General features: G+C 42.2%; 1 protein-coding gene across 1 annotated transcript in view; it reads right to left on the bottom strand.

Annotated features, from left to right (window-relative positions):
* Positions 1-236: 236 nt before the first annotated feature.
* The window catches only part of UBAC2 (UBA domain containing 2), a 146,912-nt gene continuing 127,439 nt past the window's right edge, over positions 237-19,709 (bottom strand). Inside the window, 7 exon segments of the mRNA XM_059685029.1 lie at positions 237-1,931; positions 1,934-2,002; positions 2,005-2,551; positions 2,554-2,843; positions 2,846-2,966; positions 2,968-4,236; positions 4,406-4,651. Of these exon segments, the coding sequence (XP_059541012.1) occupies positions 1,714-1,931; positions 1,934-2,002; positions 2,005-2,551; positions 2,554-2,843; positions 2,846-2,966; positions 2,968-4,236; positions 4,406-4,651 (2,760 nt within the window). The 3' untranslated portion in view covers positions 237-1,713.

The following is a 19,709-nucleotide window of genomic DNA, read 5'->3' as shown; positions in this document are numbered from 1 at the left end:
CTTACCTAATAGAAGCGGAACAAGAATGTCCAGTTTGACCAGTCTTTTGGCTGCAGTTTACTCTTTCACCTTAAAAAAAAATCACTAAGAATAGGCACTAACAGAGACGTACATTCTATTTGGAAACTTGTCAAATATCTACACTGCAATGTACAGAAATAAAATGCAGTCTCTACCACACATACAGTCACAGAGAAGTTTACTTAGGCCACTGAGTATTTCTGAAATTTTTTAAAATATATTTTATTGATTTTTTTACAGAGAGGAAGGGAGAGGGATAGAGAGTTAGGAACATCGATCAGCTGCCTCCTGCACAACCCTCACTGGGGATGTGCCTGCAACTAAGGTACATGCCCTTGAACGGAATCGAACCTGGGACCTTTTAGTCTGCAGTCTGCAGGCCGACGCTCTATCCACTGAGTCAAACCGGTTAGGGCTTTCTGAAAATTTTTAAAAAAATATGCTTATTTTTAATGATCCAAGATTTTGCAAGATACATATATACCCAGAACTGGGTGGAAATACATTTTAGCAGTGCTGCTGCCAACCCGGGGGATGGAGGGTGGGGGGTGGGGAGGGGTGGGGAAGCATGAGGGCTGGATGCTGGCTGGAGACATACGACCACAGCAAGGTGTAGCCAATTCGGACCTGATAGGGAGCCTCAGTGCCCTATCTCCACAGAAACCAGTCTAACACTGGGATGGGGCCCTAGGGAGCCGGTATGAATGTCTCTGGCAGGTATTTCCCATTAAAAACAACCATCAGTGCCATCCCCACCCAGAGCTACTGCCCATCTTCCCCTCTTCTCTCTCAGCCAACATCTTAGAATGGCAAAAGTGACTGTACCCCCTATGGGGAGGAAGGGGAGGAAGGGTAGCAAGGTGGCTGTGGCAAATGAGGTACCCTCTGTTGCAGTGGGGCCACTGCTGCTGGGGCACAGAAAAAGGCAGGGCTTCAAGGGTGCTTCCTCCCCTTCTAGAGCTGCTCAAGATTTGGGTCAAAAGGGGATGGGGCCCAGGAAGGCCCTACCACCGCAGGAGACAGTCACATCCACTACCAGACAGTGCTACCTGCATCCTGGTGTGGTGTCCCGGCCTGCGGGATTGTCAGAGGTCTAGGCTGAGAGCTCCAGGGAAGACCAAGGCAGGGTGGGGGGACAAGACAAGAAAATCTTCTCCAACCTGGCATCAAAACAGAGCAAGTTCAAAGAAACCCAACCTTGATTTGTACAGCAGGTGCTCCTGGCCAGCTCCCGACAGTGGGCTCACCCACTAAGGGTTGGCCCAGTAAAAAGATGGGCAAAGCTGGGGCATGGATATTCTCAGGGCAGTGACAGAACTCAGAAAAGTGAGTCTACAGGACACAGGAGAGAACAGCAGAGCCAAAGCCCTGCTGCTCTGACATGTCCTCCGCAGCCCCACGTGCCCTGGGCCCTGACCGCACACCACGTAGGAGCAGCGTCTTTCAGGCTGAGTTCTGGCAGGGGAGACAGTTCCCAGGCAGGTATCCGGGGAGGGAAGTCTAAAAGGTGTCCCGAAGAAACATGGGAGTGTCCTCTGAAGGCCCCCGACTGAGCTCTTCAGGGGCGATGGAGAGGAGACCATCCACCCCTCATGGCCAGGCTGTGCTGCCGTATCCCTTTCGAGAGGGGCCCAGGTAGAGCACCCTAACTGAACAGCAGGCGTGTCAGTAGGAGTGGGGGTCCCCGGGCCCTCAGGTGCGGTGCATCTGGATGAAGGAGAGGACATCCTCCTTGGATAGTTTGTCTGGGTCCTGGGGTTTCTGGGAGTCGTGTACACGGATGCCATCCCCCCACTCCCAGAAGAGCCGGCCACAGTAGCAGGTGTGAAATGGGGCAATGGCGTCTGCAGGGAGCTCACAGGTAGAGATCTTGCTTTTCTTATTGTAGAAGAACTTCCTCTTAAAGCTTCGCTGAATCCCATCATCGATGGCTCGTTCACTGTCCTGATCATGTAGAGACCAATGGGCACAAAGTGCCGTTGTCCCGTCCTGTGTAGCTGAGCTTTGGGATGCCGCTGGAGCCCTTGATGATCTTCATCTCCAACCTGACAAAAATCTTCTCCATTTCCTCCAGCCCGTACACCTCCTTCACCCTGATGGGATTCATGTCAGGCCGACTAGGCTTGGAAACAGCGTTCACAAATTTCTCAGCAAGCTGAATTCGCTGGTTGAAGTGCTGCTCCCGCACGTCGCTGCCATTCAGCACCAGGACATCGAGGATGTGGATGGCACTCATCTTCTGCTGGGCCTTCCCCTCCCCTTTCAGCTCATGGACAATCTCCACAGAGAGCAGAGTGTCCCGGGGCAGCTCTGTCTTCAGGTCCAGCTTTACCCAGCGGTCTGACTGGCGGCCGTCCCACGTGTAGATCTGTGACTTCCCCAGGCTCAGGAGGAATGTCTGCTCAGTGCCAGATACCATGCAGCGGTAGTCGAGCACTGGGCGGATCTTCTCCAAGGTTTTGGAGGTGAGCAGCGTGGGCTTATAGCTGAAGATGTCGACCACAGTGCCCCAAATCAGCTCAAAGAACTTATAGACTTCGGGTCCGAGGAGGAAGGAGCCACACGAGTCTGGTCCGGGATCCCCCAAAGATGGAGGCACTGTTTCCGGATCTCTGCCTGCCGAGGCTCACTCAGGGTGGTGTCTTGAACAAAGGCACAGATTTTGGCCAGAGCTTTGATCTGCAGACTACAGTAGCTTTCATTGGACCGTATCATGTAATCAGTAAATTCATGGTCTCCCTTGATCACCTCCAAGGGAACCACAAGGGTGACATCGGAATCGGTGTTCCGCAGCTGGTTGAGTTTAATATTGACTGAGAAAGGTACTCCTGCATGTCATCTATGCCCACCTTCAGGCCCTTGCACACCACATACCTCTCTGAGTTGGCAGGATGGCTGGTAATCGGTTTAAAGAGACATACTTGTTCAAAGCAGCAGTACAGCAGGGTAGAGGAGCCCCACGCTGAACGGTGTGAACAGGTCAAAGGTTTTACAGATGAAGTGGCCTCCTGTCCGGACAACAGAGAGCGCCATGAGAAACTGGCAGAGCAGCAGCTGCTTGCTGAGGATCTCTCCCAAGTTCTCCTGGCCATCTATGGAGAAACTCCCATCGGCCATCAGAAAGCGGACACCCTTTCCATCTGTGTTATCCAGGACAAAATTCCGAAAAGCAGTGATGTTCTCTGGGCGGGTGATGTCTCCATCTCCATCGATCCCACCCTCGCCGTAGTAAGGCTCAAAGAGTTCACTGGAGGCCGAGTAGAAGTCCTCCAGCTTAAAGTCATTCGGGCCCTTCAGAGTCATTCCAAAGCCCTTCGCATGCCACTTCTTCCTCCACAGCACATACTCCGAGAAGCCACTGGGGCCTGCACAGATGTCAGCAAAGTACAGAAGCTCCGCTTCCTGGTCCTTCACCAGTGGTTTCCCATAAGAGTCCCGTGGATTTGTAAAAATGTGATCAAACACAAAATCCATATTGGCCATCTTCATTACCATCCTGTTCAGGAAGAAGACTCCTTGGATCATCTCGTAGGGATTGGCCCGGGTCCGAGCTCGCCACATCTCCTCCCAATCCAAGACATCAAACATACTCTTACACTGCAGCACACTGTGAAGCAGGTCTTCCCCACAAAACTCTGTTTCATCTTCAATCATCATCTTCCTCTTTCCCACAACCATCCAATCGCTCATTTCCTCAGTGTCAGGAATCTCAGTGGTACATTCTGGGAACCATGACACCTGCTCATAGGCACTGGGCTCGGGCTCATCTCGCCAGTCCACATTCAACTCCTGTTCAAAGCCCTGCAACGTCAGACCCAAGCCTCATCGACCTTTCTGATTAGAGGCCTCCACGATGTCCTTCCGACCCTGGCCATATTTACCCAATCCTTCACCTTCCCGGAAGCCCATCTTCGCCATAAGCTTTTGGGAGACACTGTTGTACATGGAATAGCGGGAAGAAGTTCCCTCCACAAGAGGGTCTGCTTTGAATGCTTCATCAGAGCTGAGTTGCTTCCCCTCAGTCTCACTGTCAGACCCACAGAAGCCTGTGGTAGATACTTTCACTGCATGATTGATAGAGGAGGGAGGTTCATCATCAGATGTAGATTTGAGGCTCAGGGCAAACTCTGCAACTCTTTTCTCCTGTTTCTTGATAGGGGCAGTGCATTTTGGATCATTTCTTCTCTTCATTGTTAACGGAGGGGAAAGGGCAAGCTGCCAGGGAGCGGAGAAGGGGGTCAGGCCACCGCTGCCGCCGGCACTACAGGGCCTGGCCCTGCTGCTGCCAGAACCGCCAGCTCCTCCCACACTTTCGTTTCCCCAGCCAGTCCCGGTGCACCGCCCAGCTTATTTCTGAGTTTTTAATGATTATTATTATGCTTACCTGCTGCTGTCTTTGTCGCCTCGCTTGTGCAAACTGGGAAAGCATCAGCTGCCGATCGAGCAGTTCCATTCTTTGCTGCCTCTGAATGTCTACTGTGGCCCCCATCCCAACTCTGGCTTCAGTGGTAGGTTCTGAAGATGAAAAGATGGGCTCAAGCGTCCAAGAACAGAACTTTGCCATCCAGCTTGGGATGTACAGCACCTGATGAACTTGTAGTATTTTGCTGTTGTAGCAGATACCGGAAATCTAAAAGAAAAAAGTCCAACTGCATTGTTTAAGTGTAATCAAAATTTAAAGAACACATTTAACATAGAAATCAATAACCACAAAATACTTCAGATGGTATTTTTCTTCATTTTAGCAGTTAGGTGATAACCAAAACTCCTACCACGTTGCAGAATAGCTGTACAAATCAACAAATAATTTAATTTGCTCAGTAAACAAGTTTGCTTTAAAAAAAAAAAAAGTTAGGAGAGAGAGGTAGCAAAATCCCAACCATTTAACACTCAAAGTACAGGTAAAATGTTTTTAAAACAATGTTTTCATTTTTAAAAAAGCCACAAAAGATCTGATTATCAAAATACTTTCACACTAACTCTGTGGTTACTCTTATTGGCATATGGCCATCAGAGAGAGATAGTGGCAGAAAACAACTCTGATGATCAATGATGTGACCCAGCCATATAATAAATTTATCAGAAAATAAAGGCAATGTAAAATTTACATAGTGTTTTAATAAATTTTTCTGTTGATTTTTTAAAATCCTTGCCAATAGTTAGCAATTACCAATCCTATTTGCAAACAAGTCTATTTTCATCTTTAAGGTAATATATGTGGCAAAAGAAGTCTAAAGATGGTCTATGGTTTTCTAGGTGAAAATGAATGAGTATGGCTATTCATCTGTAAAATCTTCAATTTTGTGAATTTGATTCTTAGGTAAGAAGTTATTCACACCAAATTAGAGCATATTTGACAACTTTCTGTCTAGAGAAAAGTACACTTTAATGTTTTATTAATAAAATTAATTAACTAGGAAAGAATTTATTGAGCATTTGCAATACACCAGGCACTGTTCTAGATACTTAAGAATACAGCAGAAGACAAGATCAAGATCAAATTACCTCTTACAGAGGTAATGGTGGTCAATATGGAGAACAGACAGTAAACAAGCAAGCACACAAAGCAACTCCAAGCAAGCTCTATGAAGGAAATAAAAAAAAAAGTGACTTGGAGCAGGGACTTTCTTTAGGCAGGGTGGTCAGGGAAGCTTCAGAGGAAGTGACACTTGAGTGGAGATCTTAAGGATAATGGGGTATCAGTCATTTGACGAATCAGAAGAAGACTATTTTAGTCAGCAAAACAATAAATGCAATGCAGGACTGAGTTTTGAAGAATCTATTAGAAATCTTAGTGGAGATAGCAAATGAGTAGCTGAATATACAAATCTGGAACTCAAGAGAAAAACTAGCAGAGATAAAAATTTGGGAGTCACTGGTATTTGATGGCATTAAAAGCAATGAGAACCTATAACAGAAGAGAGAAGAGGCCCTGGCTTGGTGGCTCAGTTGGTTGGAGCATTATGCATACACCAAAAGGTTGCAGGTTCGATTCCCAGTCAGGGCACATGCCTAGGTTGCAGGTTGGATCCCTGGTCGGGATGTGTATGGGCGACACCCCATTGATGTTTCTCTCTCTTTCTTCCTCTCTCCAAATCAATAAAAACATATCCTCAGGTGACGACTGAAAAAAGAAAAAGAAGAGAGGACTTCACCTTGAATCCAGGGTACACCAATATTTTTGGGTTGAACAGAATAGGAGAAGGCAATAAAGAAAATCGAGAAGGAACAGAAGGAAAACTAGGACAGGTTAGTATCAATGAAGCTAAGAGAACAGTGTTTTAAGATGGGAATACTAGTTATCTATGTTTAATGCAGCTCAGAGTTCAAGTGAGACAGAGAGGAAAAGGACCATAGCATTTGGCAAAATGGAAGCTTTGATGACCTTGTTAGAACACTTTTGGTGCAGTGGTGGGAGCAGAGGACATACTGGAGTACGCTAAAGAGTGACTGCAGAGGACTTTTGGTCTCAAATCATATCCATGCCACTTATCTCAAAAAATGGCACAAAACAACAAAGAAATCGGAAACAGAAACAAACTTCACATTTGATGAAACTAAAAAGCGTCTGTAATCTTGACCCACATTAACAAAATGGAAAACACATGTGTAATTGGAAACCACTTAGTATATGGGAAGAAGGGTAAATCCAAATGCCAGCAAGAGGATTCCCTGGAGCTCAGACAAGGCTCAGGCATCAGAGGCACAGGCACTGTGGAAGGCCAGAGCAAAGTGGAGGGTTTTTAACTCCGTAAGAAGCAACCCCAATTCCTCCCCATACTTAGCACAGCCCATATCTACCCTCTGTTTCCTCTACAGCAAGAAGATAAAACCTCTGAAGGGCATGGATCAAGGAGGCTCTGAGGAGGGTAGAGCAGGCCCAGAGGGGAGGTCTAGGGCTCTCCACAGGTGAATTCCATAAGCAACAACTATAAAATACTTAGGAATAAATCTAACAAAAATATGTAAGGCCTTCATAGAGAAAACTAAAAAACTGTGTGAGACATTAAAAACACACAAAACAACCAAATTCTAGAAATAAATATAGAAATCACATCCATGAATGGGAAGGAGCAAAATGGTTAAAATACCAATTTTTACCAAATTCAATATAATTAAAAATAAAATATTAACAGGGTTTTTGTTGTTGTTATTAGAACTTAAATGCCAATCCTAAAATTCATATGGGATATTTAAGGGTTAAATTCCTGCCGAAACCGGTTTGGCTCAGTGGATAGAGCGTCGGCCTGTGGACGGAAAGGTCCCAGGTTCGATTCCAGTCAAGGGCATGTACCTGGGTTGCAGGCACATCCCCAATAGGAGATGTGCAGGAGGTAGCTGATCGATGTTTCTAACTATCTCTCTCCCTTCCTCTCTGTAAAAAATCAATAAAATATATTTTAAAAAAAATTCTTAAAAATACACTGCTGCGAGAAAGAAGCCACGCATAAAGATTGTATACACTATGATTCCCCTTCTGTAAATGAATGAATCTGAACTACATATCGAGTGGGAAAACCATGAAGCCAAGCATGAAGGTAACCACATGTCCCAGGAGAGCAGCCACGGGAGGGATGAGCCTTGGGGGAGGGAAGTTCTTTGATCCAGTGTGGGGTTATACAGTGTGTTCACTTTATAGTGATTTGTTTGGCTTCATGACACTTGTAGTTTATGAACATTTTGGTATGGGTTACATACTACAATAAAAAGATTTAAAAATAAGGAATAAAGGATACAGAAAAGCCAAGGTAATTTTAAAGAAGCATAATAAGGCCTATTAGATTTCAAGATATGCTATAAAGTTTAAGTGCTTAAAATAGTGTGGGCTCTTTGTAGAGCTACTCAAACAGGCCTAAAGGGCAAGAACACAGAAGTAGACTCTTAAATACAGGGCACTTGGTATACAGCAAAAATGGGTAAACCAGAGGGAAAAGGATACATGAGCTACATGTAAGGATAAAGACAAACAAGGCTCCCTTCCTGACACCATACAACTCAACTCCCAATGGATTAGGGACACAAATACAGTGTAACTTACAAAACTGTAAATGTTTCCGCACAAAATACAGGAGGAACATCTTTTTGGCAATGGGGTGGGGAAGGATTTTTAAATAAAACACAGAAGGCACAAACTAAAAAAGAAAACATACTTTCATTTACTTTATAATTTAAAAGTTACAGTATGCCAAACATTACCATAAATGAAGTGAAAAGACAAGCAAGAGTCTGAGAAAAGGTACTTAGAATATTTGTAGTCTACAAAGGTAGTGTTCAGAACATACAACTCTGTTCATTTATAAGAAAAAGATAATCAACCCAATTTAAAAAGCAGACAAAATGGCAATTCCAGTAGAGGAAATTCAAGTGGCCAACAAATACATGAAAAGATGTTTGTTCTCAGCTGTTTTTAGGGAAATACAATATAAAATGAATAATGTTAAATATAACAATATACAAGATTTTTCAATTTTTGGCAAAAATTGAAAAATTGTGTATCAAGTTTTGGTGAGGATGAGAACTGAGAACTCACACAGTCCTCGGGGAAGGGGAGTGCCACTGGAGAGCAACTTGACAACACAGTCCTCCCTCTGCTCCTGTAGGAGGACTGGGTCCAGGACACTTGCAGGTTGCAAAATCTGAGAATGTTCAAGTCCCACAGAAAAAATAGTGTAGGATTGGCACATAACCTACATTTGCATACAGGCCACGTTGGGTATGCCTACACATCATTTCATTCTTGTGGATTCACTGTAGTGCTCAACAATGTTTTGATTTTCAGAACATTCTAAGACCTACCTTTTTCCCTTCCTTCCTTCCCTCCCTCCTCCTCCTCCTTCTTCCTTGCTCTCTCTCTCTCTCTCTCTCTCTCTCTCTACTTGTTTATATTTTTGGTCTGTGGTTGGTTGTATCTGCAGATGCAAAACCCAAGGATACAGAGGGCTGAGGGCCAACTGCACCTAGAAGAGCTGGAAGTATGCTTTAGGGAATATTCAACTGCAATGCTATCTGTAACAGCTAAGAAATGGAAATGTGTCCCCAGTAGAGAAATGGCTAAACAGTGGTTTAGTCATCTAATGGAAGACTAAATAGGACTTAAAGTAAACTCAGTGTACATGTACTAGTAAGTTTTTAGAAAGGTACCATCCTATATAATAAAAGGGTAATATGCAAATTGACCCTAATGGCAGAATAACCAGAACGACTGCTCGACAAGTCACTATGAGGCGCACTGACCCCTCTCGGTCCCTTTCCCTGGCTGGCAGGATCCCATTGTCTGATGGTAAACAGGGAACCAGGGTAAGTGGCGGGGAACGCAGGCAGCGCCAGGCCAAGGCTCCCGCCCCAGCAGTCGCACCACACACAGAGAGTGACTTCAACAGCAGGATGAAGGGTGAGAGGGAAGAGGAGGTGTGTGTGAAGTAGAACTACCTATAACAAATATACCTTTTTAAAAAAAGAGAGAGGAGTAAATATGGCCTAAAAAAGTATAAATAAACTGGAGGTGAGAAAGTAGAAATTCCTTTTCTGAAGTTCTGGGTATGGAGAAAAACAAAATGGAGCTGTAAAATGGCAACAAAATATGAAAAAAAGTGATCAGAACAGTGAGATTTGAATTAAATAAAAAATTAAATGTTTTCATTTTCATCTCAAGGTATGAATGTAACCATGATTGTGAACTTGTCCATTTCTCCCTTTAGTTCTGTTTGTTTTTAACTTCATGTATTTGGAAACTGTTCATGTATGTGGAAGTTATTAGCATATACAACATTATAATTGACCCTTTTATTGTAAAAAATGTATCTCTGTTTTTAGTAATACTCATATAGAAACCTACTCTAGTCTGATATTAACATGGCCATTTAAGCTGTTTCCTTGATTTATCTTTCTTCATCCTTTTACTTTCAATCCTTCTTCTGTCTGTGTTCAAAGTGTGTCTTATAGATAGCACATAACGGTTTCATATTTTAAAATCTAGTCTGACAAACACTGCCTTTTGATTGAAGTGATTAGGTATTTATATTTAAAATTCTTATCTTGATATAGTTGGTTTTGCTATTTGATTTCTATTTGTCTTATCTGTTTTTTTATTCTTCGTTCCCCCTCTTCTATTTTAAAAACTTTTTTTGTGTTAAATAAATATTTTAAATTTGTTTTTTAGTAATATGAAGGCATTTTTTTTCTTGTGTTTGCTCTAGGGAATTACAAAATGCATCTTTAATTTGTCACAATGTGCCTAGAGTTGATACTGAATTACTTTAAGTAAAATATATTGTAAGAATATAATTCCATTTAACTGATGTGCTACTATTTTGTCTTACATATTATACCTATATACATAATAAATCCATCAACACAGTGCTATTTTTTGCTTTATGCAATTATGTCTTTTAAATAAATAAGGAAAAAAATAATTAAAAAGCATAGCTGCTGCTTGTACTTACAGAGTTCACAATTTAGCCCTGGCCAGTATATACCAAAAGGTTGTGGGTTTGATTCCTGGTCAGGATGTGAGAAGGAAGCAACTAATTGATGTTTTTCTCTCTCTAAAATCAATTAAAAAAAAAAAAGAGTTCACAGTTTAGTAGAGGTTCTTATTTTTTTTTTTTTTTTTGGGGGGGGGGGAAGGATAGGTTATAGATTTCCTCAAGAAACTGATGAAGGTTAAAAATTGTCCCCTCTCTGCCCATATCTACCCCTGCCCCCACATCATCTATATACTTACAAAATGTGCATTCAATTTTAGTCAGACTATATCCTATGAAGAATTAGAAATCCTATCCAGTAATAAACACACATTACTGCAACTTCTGGCAGGGATAAAACAGGGTTTTGGTGCTTATTTGCTTACATTTCGATCCTAAAAGCTGCTTCCTATTTGAACATACACTCTGGAAGGGGAAGAATTTTGGTTGGTTTTGATCACTATTTGGCCTCTGTGCCTAGAACAGCAGAACAGCACCTGGCACATATTAACTTCCCCATGTGTATTTGCTGGGAGAACAGCAAGTGAATAAATGCTCCACAAAGATAAATATGTTATCTTAGTTATTTTAATGGGAAATTGGAACGTTGCCTGGAGACACACTGTTTTGATCCATATGACAAAAAGGTAGCGTTCACCTGTCTATGCCTCTGGTACCCCAGGAGGACCTCAAGTCGTGAAATAAATGAACTGCTATTGTAAAATGTTTTAGGTACTCACAAAGTATTAAAGTAGAACGAGCTTAAAGAGTTTACCTTTCTATAAATATTTGATAATCACACCATCTTATTCAATGAGAAGATGGGATAAGAATAAGTATATTAAATTTTATCTGTTATATCTCATTACTACCAAAAGCTTCGAGATAGTATCAATTACTATATACTATCTTACATTTACATATTACTTTTTACTTTCATTTCCATTATTTCATAAACCCTTCTCATAGTGGGAGTTATGAATGAGAGTTTTCTAGAAATTCAAAGTTTGTGAAAAAAGAGGCTTTAAATATAGACCATCTGCTCCGATTTGCATGTCATGCTAGGAGGAGCTCTCAGGAAGCGGGTCTGGCAGGGCTTCAGTGCCGGGAAGCCCACGATCCAGCTGAGAGGCCAGGACAAGGGAAGCAGCAGTGGCCGTGGCCAGGGACAGGCAGGAGTCAGATTTAGGACGAGACACAATGAAAAAGAACAAGCGGCACATGTCTGGGAAGGCCAGCTGGCCCCGGAACCAGAACCTCTAGCAGCAGGGATCAGGAATCCCCCCTGGGAAAGTGGGCCCAGAGGGCGGGCAACCAGGACTAGAAAGTGTCATGCGCCATGTGCAGTTGAAAGCCTGGGCCAAAGAGCCAGGCCACAGCTCTGGGTTAGAGCTAGGCGCTCCCCATAAGCCAACAGGAGAAACTATTACCTCACAAATGTCACTGAGAATGTAAAACAAGGCCATTAATAAAAGTGGACATCAATCACACACTTACTCCAGATTATCAGTCCTTTTAGACAGGGAATCATGAAATATTGCTCCTCAGGCAAATAAAGAAGTTAATTTGCTGGGTAGAAAACATGCAAAACACTCTTAATTATAGACAGCAAACCTCACTGTCCTCTCATCTTGTTCAGTATTAGTGTGAAACCACAGCAAGCAAAGATGAGAAATCATGACCTGACAATGACTCCAGGTGTTTGTTGATCTCTTTCTCCAGCCAAGTGTGGCTGAACAAAAGCCCACAGAGCAAACTGCACTGCCAGGGTCCTTGCGTGCCACGCTCCAACATTCAAGAAACCTATCATCTAATGGCCTATTAGGACAAACACAAGGGGTTGTTTTCCCAAGGGACAAAGTAATGTCTTCTCAAGACAGGGAGGAGCCAAGGGAATAAATGCTCCCTCATACCTGGACCCTTTTATACAGATTTCATTTGCACTCAAGTCCTGAGGAAACCAGATCCACTGAAGCCTCATTTATTTATTCAACACATACTTACTGAACATCTATCATGTCCCAGGTTGTGTTCTCAACACTGGGATGCAGCAGGAGCAAATGAAAGAAAATCCCTGCTCTTATGGACCTTACATTTTCCTATCACTCTTCTTCACGGGAAATCCTAAGAAAGAAGAAAGGAACATTGGAATATGTAGGCAAATTAGGAATGCCTGAAGCTATTTCTGCCATTTGTGATGAATTATGAAATGATTCTGCTCATGGCAAACAGGATCATATGGCTTTAGCACTTACTGGAAGAGTCTTATTATCTTGTTATTTGTCAAGTTCAAAAGTGACCCAGATGAACTCCCTATAGCTCTCTTATCTCTTACAATATAATTTGAAGTATCCAATTAAAACACTGGATATCCTTCTGATTCTTGGGTACCTGAGTTGGAAGAGGGACAAAAGTTAGACTAATCACAGACTATTTATTCCTAACAAATTATATTAGAAAGCTGCTCTAAACTTTCCTTTTTAGAAAATTATATATCAGGAAGATTTGGTTAACTGCATAAAGCAGAAAACTGCAAATGACAGTGGATTATTTACAACAGAAGCTTATTTCTCCCTCATGTTGAAAAAAGCTCCAACTATCTTAATTGCATTCCAGGCAGTAGGAAGAAAATAAGGAAGGACAAAAGGATAAAAGGCTACTACTGTAAGGGGCCTCCCCAGAAGTCTCACCAATATGTAAGTTTACAGCCTACTGGCCAAGATTTAGTGCGATGGCTATACCTAGATGCAAAGAAAACTTGGAAATAAGATGATGGTTCTGTTTTTAAGAAAAAACACACAGGGAGACAACTCAAGTCTCTAGCATATGAATTAAGCCTTAATTTGGTACTTTTAAATATCTCTTTTAACAAGAAGACCATCCCCCTTTAAAATTATCATTTTAATAAGCTGATTCAACAAACTAAAAATTAAGAGGAAAATATGTTTATATTGAAACTTGTTTCTTACATTAGACTAAAAAATAATATACTAAAAATGAGTGTGAAGATCTAAAACAACTTGCATTTATGAGAATAAATTCAGTGGTGAAAAACTCAATGCTTTCTAAGACAAGTAACAAGGCAAGGATGTCCATTCACCATTTTTATTTAACATTGTACTACAGGTCCTACCTAGTGCAGTAAGGCAAGAAAAATAAAAGGCACAGGTTAGAAAGGAAGGAGTAAATATATGAGCAAAACATTTCTTGATAACATGGTATGTAGAAAACCCTAAGGAATTCACAGAAAAGCTATCAGAAATAATAAGATTAAGCAAATTGCAGGATATAATAGCAATATCCAGATTAATTTAATTGCTATATGCTAGCAACAAACAATTGGAACAAAAATTACATAAACAAGTTCCACTTAAAATAGTATCAAGTCCACAAATCCTTTGGAATACATTTAATGAAAGAGTGCCAAAGGGAATTAAGCTCCATCTTTTAAGTTAAAGCAATTTGTGGGCATATTTTAAAGACATCACAATAGCAATCCTTCCACTGATCTAGTTTCGATGCAATCGCAAGCAAAGTCTTAACTGTTTTTTTCCCCTTTTCTAAAGAAATTACAAGCTGATTTAAACATGCACATGGAGCCCTAGCCAGTTTGTCTCAGTGAATAGAGCATCAGCCTGTGGACTGAAGGGTCCCAGGTTTGTTTCTGGCCAAGGGCACATGCCTGGGTTGTGAGCTCGATCCCCAGTGGGGGTGTGTGCAGGAGGTAGCCGATCAATGATTCTCTCTCATCATTGATGTTTCTCTCTCCCTCCCTCTTCCTCTTCCTTCCTCTCTGAAATCAATAAAGAAATACATTTAAAAATAAAAATGCACATGGAAAGTCAATGTTCCTAAAATAGCTAAACCAGTTTTGAAAAACAGGAACAAAGTTGGAAGACTTATATACCTGAAGACTTACCATAAAGCAAAAGTACTCCCGACAGCATGATACTGGTACAAGGATAGACATATAAGTCACTAGGATTGAAAAGAAAGTCTAGAAACGGATCCTCAGTGATCAACTGACTTTCAACTAAAGTGCCAAGGTAACACAAAGGTGATAAAACAACTGGTTATCGGTACGGAAAAAATAAACCTTAACCCTTACCCAAATAAGAAGTACTCTCAGATTGGATCTTAGACCTAAATGTAATAGCAAAAACTATTAAATTTTAGAAGACAATATAAGATAAAGTCTCTGCGATGCTGGATTAGTAAAAATTTCTTAAATAAGACATCAAAAGTACAAACTCTTTAAAAAACTGAAACCCTGAATTAATCAAAATTAAAAACTTTGCTCACTGAAAGACATAGTTAAGGAAACAAACGGGCAAGTTGCATGCAGGGATAAAATTTTTACAAAATCCTATCTAATAAAAGAGAAAAATGGTAATTGGCGTACAACGATACCCTTTTCATTGGCTAATCAGGGCTATATGCAAATTAACTGCCAACTAAGATTGGCAGTTAACTGCCAACAAGATGGCGGTTAATTTGCATATGTAGGCACAATGCAGGGAGGCAAAAGGGAAAGCAGGAAGAAGCCCCCTGCCACTGACAGTGATCGGAAACCCAGGGGGGAGCTAAGAGCTGGGGGGCAGGGCAAAGGCGGCCCTGGGGCCGCCTTTGCCCTGCTCCCCAGCCATGATCGGAAATCAGGTGCCTTTGCCGCCCTGGCCAGTGATAGCAGGAAGTAGGGGTGGAGCCAGCGATGGGAGCTGGGCACGGTCGAAGCTGGCAGTCCCGGGAGCTAGGGGCCCCTTGCCTGGGCCTAAAGCGAAGCTCACCATCGCGGGGCCGCTGCAGCTGTGGGTCCCCACTGCCTGGGCCGGACGCCTAGGCCAGAGGCGTCAGGCCTGGGCAAGGGGCCGATCCTGTGATTGGAGGGTGATGGGGGTCAATGCCTGAGGGCTCCCAGTATGTGAGAGGGGGCAGGCTGGGCTGAGGGACACTCCCCCCCACATACACCCAGTGCATGAATTTCGTGCACCGGGCCCCTAGTATATTCAATAAAGGGCTTATATTCAGAATATAAAGAGTTCTTTTAACTCAATTAGAAGACAAATGAAACCCAATGAACAGGTGGGTAGAAGATTTGAACAGGAGCCTCACAAAAGAGATATACAAATGATCAGGAGGCACATGAAAACATGCTCAATATCACTAGTCACTAGAAAAATTAAAATTAAAATAATAAGATACCATTATATGCCAGCCAAAGTTAGAACAACTGATAATGCCAAGTGTTGGCAAGGCTATGGAGAATTGGAACTCTCATGCATGGTGGTGGAAATGCAAAATGGTATAATCACTTTGTAAAATAACATGGTAGTACCTTATGATGCTAAACATACATTATCATATCACCTAGCAATTCTACTCATAAGTAGTTAGGTACCCAAGAGAAGGTAAAGCATATTTCTACACAAATATGTGTGTACAGATGCTATAGCAGCCTTATTTATAAAAACTTAAACTTGGAAGTAACCCAAATGTTCATCAACTGGTGAATGGATAAACAAATTGTGGCGCAACCATACCATAAATTAATACTTACAATAACAAGGAATGATGTATTAATAAAACACAGATTAATCTTAAAAACATTATGTTAAGTGGAAGAAGTAAAACACAAAAGACTTTATACTATAAAATTCCAATTATATGAAACTAGGGGCCCGGTGCATGAAATTCACGGGGGGGGGGGGGTGTCCCTCAGCCCAGCCTTCCCCCTCTCACATACTGGGAGCCCTTAGGGGATGTCCTAGTGATGGCTTAGACCAGCCATGGGCAAACTACGGCCCGCGGGCCGGATCCGGCCCATTTGAAATGAATAAAACTAAAAAAAAAAAAAAAAAAGACCGTACCCTTTTATGTAATGATGTTTACTTTGAATTTATATTAGTTCACACAAACACTCCATCCATGCTTTTGTTCTGGCCCTCTGGTCCAGTTTAAGAACCCATTGTGGCCCTCGAGTCATAAAGTTTGCCCACCCCTGGCTTAGACCCACTCCCTGCTCCCCTTGGGGAGTGGGCCTAAGCTGCAGTCTGGCCTCCCTTTGTGGGAGGCGACCAGGCTGATCAGGGGAAGGCACCAGCCCCATCACCCTGCTGCTGCAGCCACTGCCAGTCACCACAGCCAGCAAGGTTTTTTTCATCAACACAGACTCCAGTCCCTTCACCATGAAAAAATGACAATGTTCTTTAGGCATTTTCAAGATATGTCTTTCATAGGATATGACATTTCTTTATTATATTTTATCCTCACCTGAGGATATGTTTCCATTGATTTTTAGAGAATGTGGAAGAGAAAGGGAAAGACAGAGAGAAACATCAAAGTGAGAGGAAGACTTTGATTGGTAGCCTCCTGCATGAGCGCTGACCTGGGCCCCAGCCAGGGAAAAGACTACAACCTAGGTACATGCCCTTGGTCAGAATTGAACCCAGACCCTGTGGTAGGCAGGCTGAGGCATTATCTACTGAGCCAAACCGGCTAGGACAGGATATGATATTTCTTAGCCCCTCCAGCAGCAGACCTTCGTTTTTTTCTCCAGGAGTGAGGTGGAAAAACCCTACATCATCTTCTTGGATTCTTATTACCCAAGTTACTAAGACTATTACCAGTGGCATACAGGGAGCTTAGCCAATGAGCGGTCAGAAAAGGTGTTTCCTCTGTAGTTCACATGGATCGCCGGCTCAGCCCCTCGCCCAGGTCTGACGCCTCTGGCTCAGGCATCAGGCCTGGGCAGGGGACCCCCATCTCCCCCCCGATCACCGGCTTCACCCCCCGCCCAGGCCTAACGCCTCTGGCCGAGGTTTTAGGCTTGGGAAAGGGCCCCCTGCAGCTCCCATGGCTGGCTCTGCCCCTGCCCAGGAGCCCCCTGGCTCAGGCCCTTCCTATGCTGCTCAGGGCCCACATGGGGCCTCCCTTGGAGTGACCTGGGTGCCGATGATGTTCCCGGGACACAGGCTGCTGGGCGCCTATGTATGCAAATCAACTGCCATCTTTGTTGGGTTAATTTGCATACTCTCCTGATTGGCTGGTGAGCATAGTGGAGGGATGGTTAATTTACATGTTTGTCTATTATTAGGTAAGATTGTGACATAAAGAAGATCAGGGGTTAAATGGGGAGGGCTGTTGGGTGAGAGGACAGAGAGCAAAAGGAATAAAAAAATGTTCAGGGTAAGGGGATAATTTTCTATCCTGATGTGGTGGTGGTGATACAACTGTATACAATTACAAAAATTCATCAAATCGTACCTTTAAAATTGGTGAATTTTATTGTATGTAAATAAAACTTTCATAAACAGAAAAAAATATTTTTTTTTCATTAAAAAGCAAATGTGAAGATCTAGAAAGATCTGGACATTTCTAGACACATTAATCTTTTAAATTCTATAAAAGAGGCAAGATTTTAGCAGACTAAAAACAATCTTTACCAACAAAAACTTCTGATACCTTGAAAACATTTCCAGCTAACATAAACTAACATGAGGAGACTTTTTGATAAGCGATGCTATTATTTATAAATAACGCGTATACTCCAAATAACATGTATTTATTTTACCACAGTCCTTTCCTATATATTATTATCAAGATAGAAGAGAAATATCAACATAATCAGTCCCAAAGAGAAAGAAACATTAGACACATTTTTAAAAAATCAGTTTAAAGAGATTAGTTCAAGGCTTTCCATCTCGGTAGGAAAACAATGTGGAGACCCCTGGGGAAATGCTCTATGCTGCAATTTACATGATCATCTACCAGTAATCATCTAAAACTTAAAAAGGATGGCTGTTTTCTTGACAACCTCTTCTCTATCTTTATTTCTTTTTCCTTTGACCAAGAGCACTACTGAACTAGCTAAATATATTTTAAATTATCCTTTAAACTTTCTCAATGCCATTCTTTACTTTCTTTTTCTTATATACAACGAGAGAAACACTGTTGAGTTTGTTGAAGGTAAGGTTTGAGCTGCATCTTTAATGCATTAGAAGGAGGACCAGTTAAATATCTTGATGAACTTAGGAGAGAAAGTATAGCTAAAAGTAGAGGCTGCCAATGGGACAAAGTTTTCTTGGATATTGGTTGGCCCACAAAATTCATAGGGAAAGCTGCAAAAAGCTGTCATTGACATGTGTCTTTCAGCACCTCTGCGTGCTTTTAAAATTTCTTCATATCCAGGATCTCTCTCCAGAATCCTATCTCCACTGATGATCAACAGGGCCTCATCTCACTGGTATAGCAAAGGGAAGATCTAAGAACAGCTTTGTACATAAGTGTCTTGAAGTTGAAGCAGACATGGATGAGAGCCTTGACAATTGCACTGTAGCCCTAACCGGTTTGGCTCAGTGGATAGAGCATCCGCCTGCGGACTCAAGGGTCCCAGGTTCGATTCCGGTCAAGGGCATGTACCTTGGTTGCAGGCACATCCCCAGTGGGGAGTGTGCAGGAGGCAGCTGATAGCTGTTTCTCTCTCATCGATGTTTCTAACTCTCTATCCCTCTCCCTTCCTCTCTGTAAAAAAATCAATAAAATATATTTAAAAAAGAAAAGAAAAGAAAATTGCACTGGACCAGGATGAGAGCACCTGGCCTTTGGTCCTGGCTCTATCACCTATCAGTTGTGCAACCTGATCTTTAAAATGGGAAGACCCAGTTCTCTACCTCTGTAGAGATGTAGTCAAGAACCTAGGAAGGCAGCACACCTTGAAAGCATCCTGACAATCACAAAGTATCACAGTGTTTTATAAAACAGAGATTATTTTGATAATATTGAATTTTGAAATTCAACAATTATGTATAGAATGTAGACAAAATGCCAGACATTGTGCTAGGCACTAGGGATTATAAGAAATAATGTCTAACTGCTAAACTGGAGGACAGGGCTGACTCAGAAAAAACTTCAGAGTCGGGACTTAAATGAATATAATTTTTTTTCTTGGAAAAGAAGGGACTTAATGATGAAAGAAGGAATGGAGTTGAAAGAAACTGCATGTAGCTATGCAAAGCTATCTCTTAAGAGCATAGACACTAAATCTAGGGAATCTGCATTTGAACCCTGTCTCCACTACTTATCATCTTATATTCTTGGCAAATTACTTAAGTTCTCTGTTCCCCAGTTTCTTCATCTATAAAATGGGGATAGCAGTCCCTACATCATCAGCCTTTTGTGAGAACTAATTAAGATAACATTTGTAAAGTGCTTAGAAAAGAGCTATCT

Source organism: Myotis daubentonii, chromosome 2 (assembly GCF_963259705.1).
Source record: "Myotis daubentonii chromosome 2, mMyoDau2.1, whole genome shotgun sequence".
NCBI classification, from domain to species: domain Eukaryota; kingdom Metazoa; phylum Chordata; class Mammalia; order Chiroptera; family Vespertilionidae; genus Myotis; species Myotis daubentonii.
Note: the sequence above shows the minus strand (reverse complement) of the source record. Positions and strands in the feature narration are given on the sequence as shown.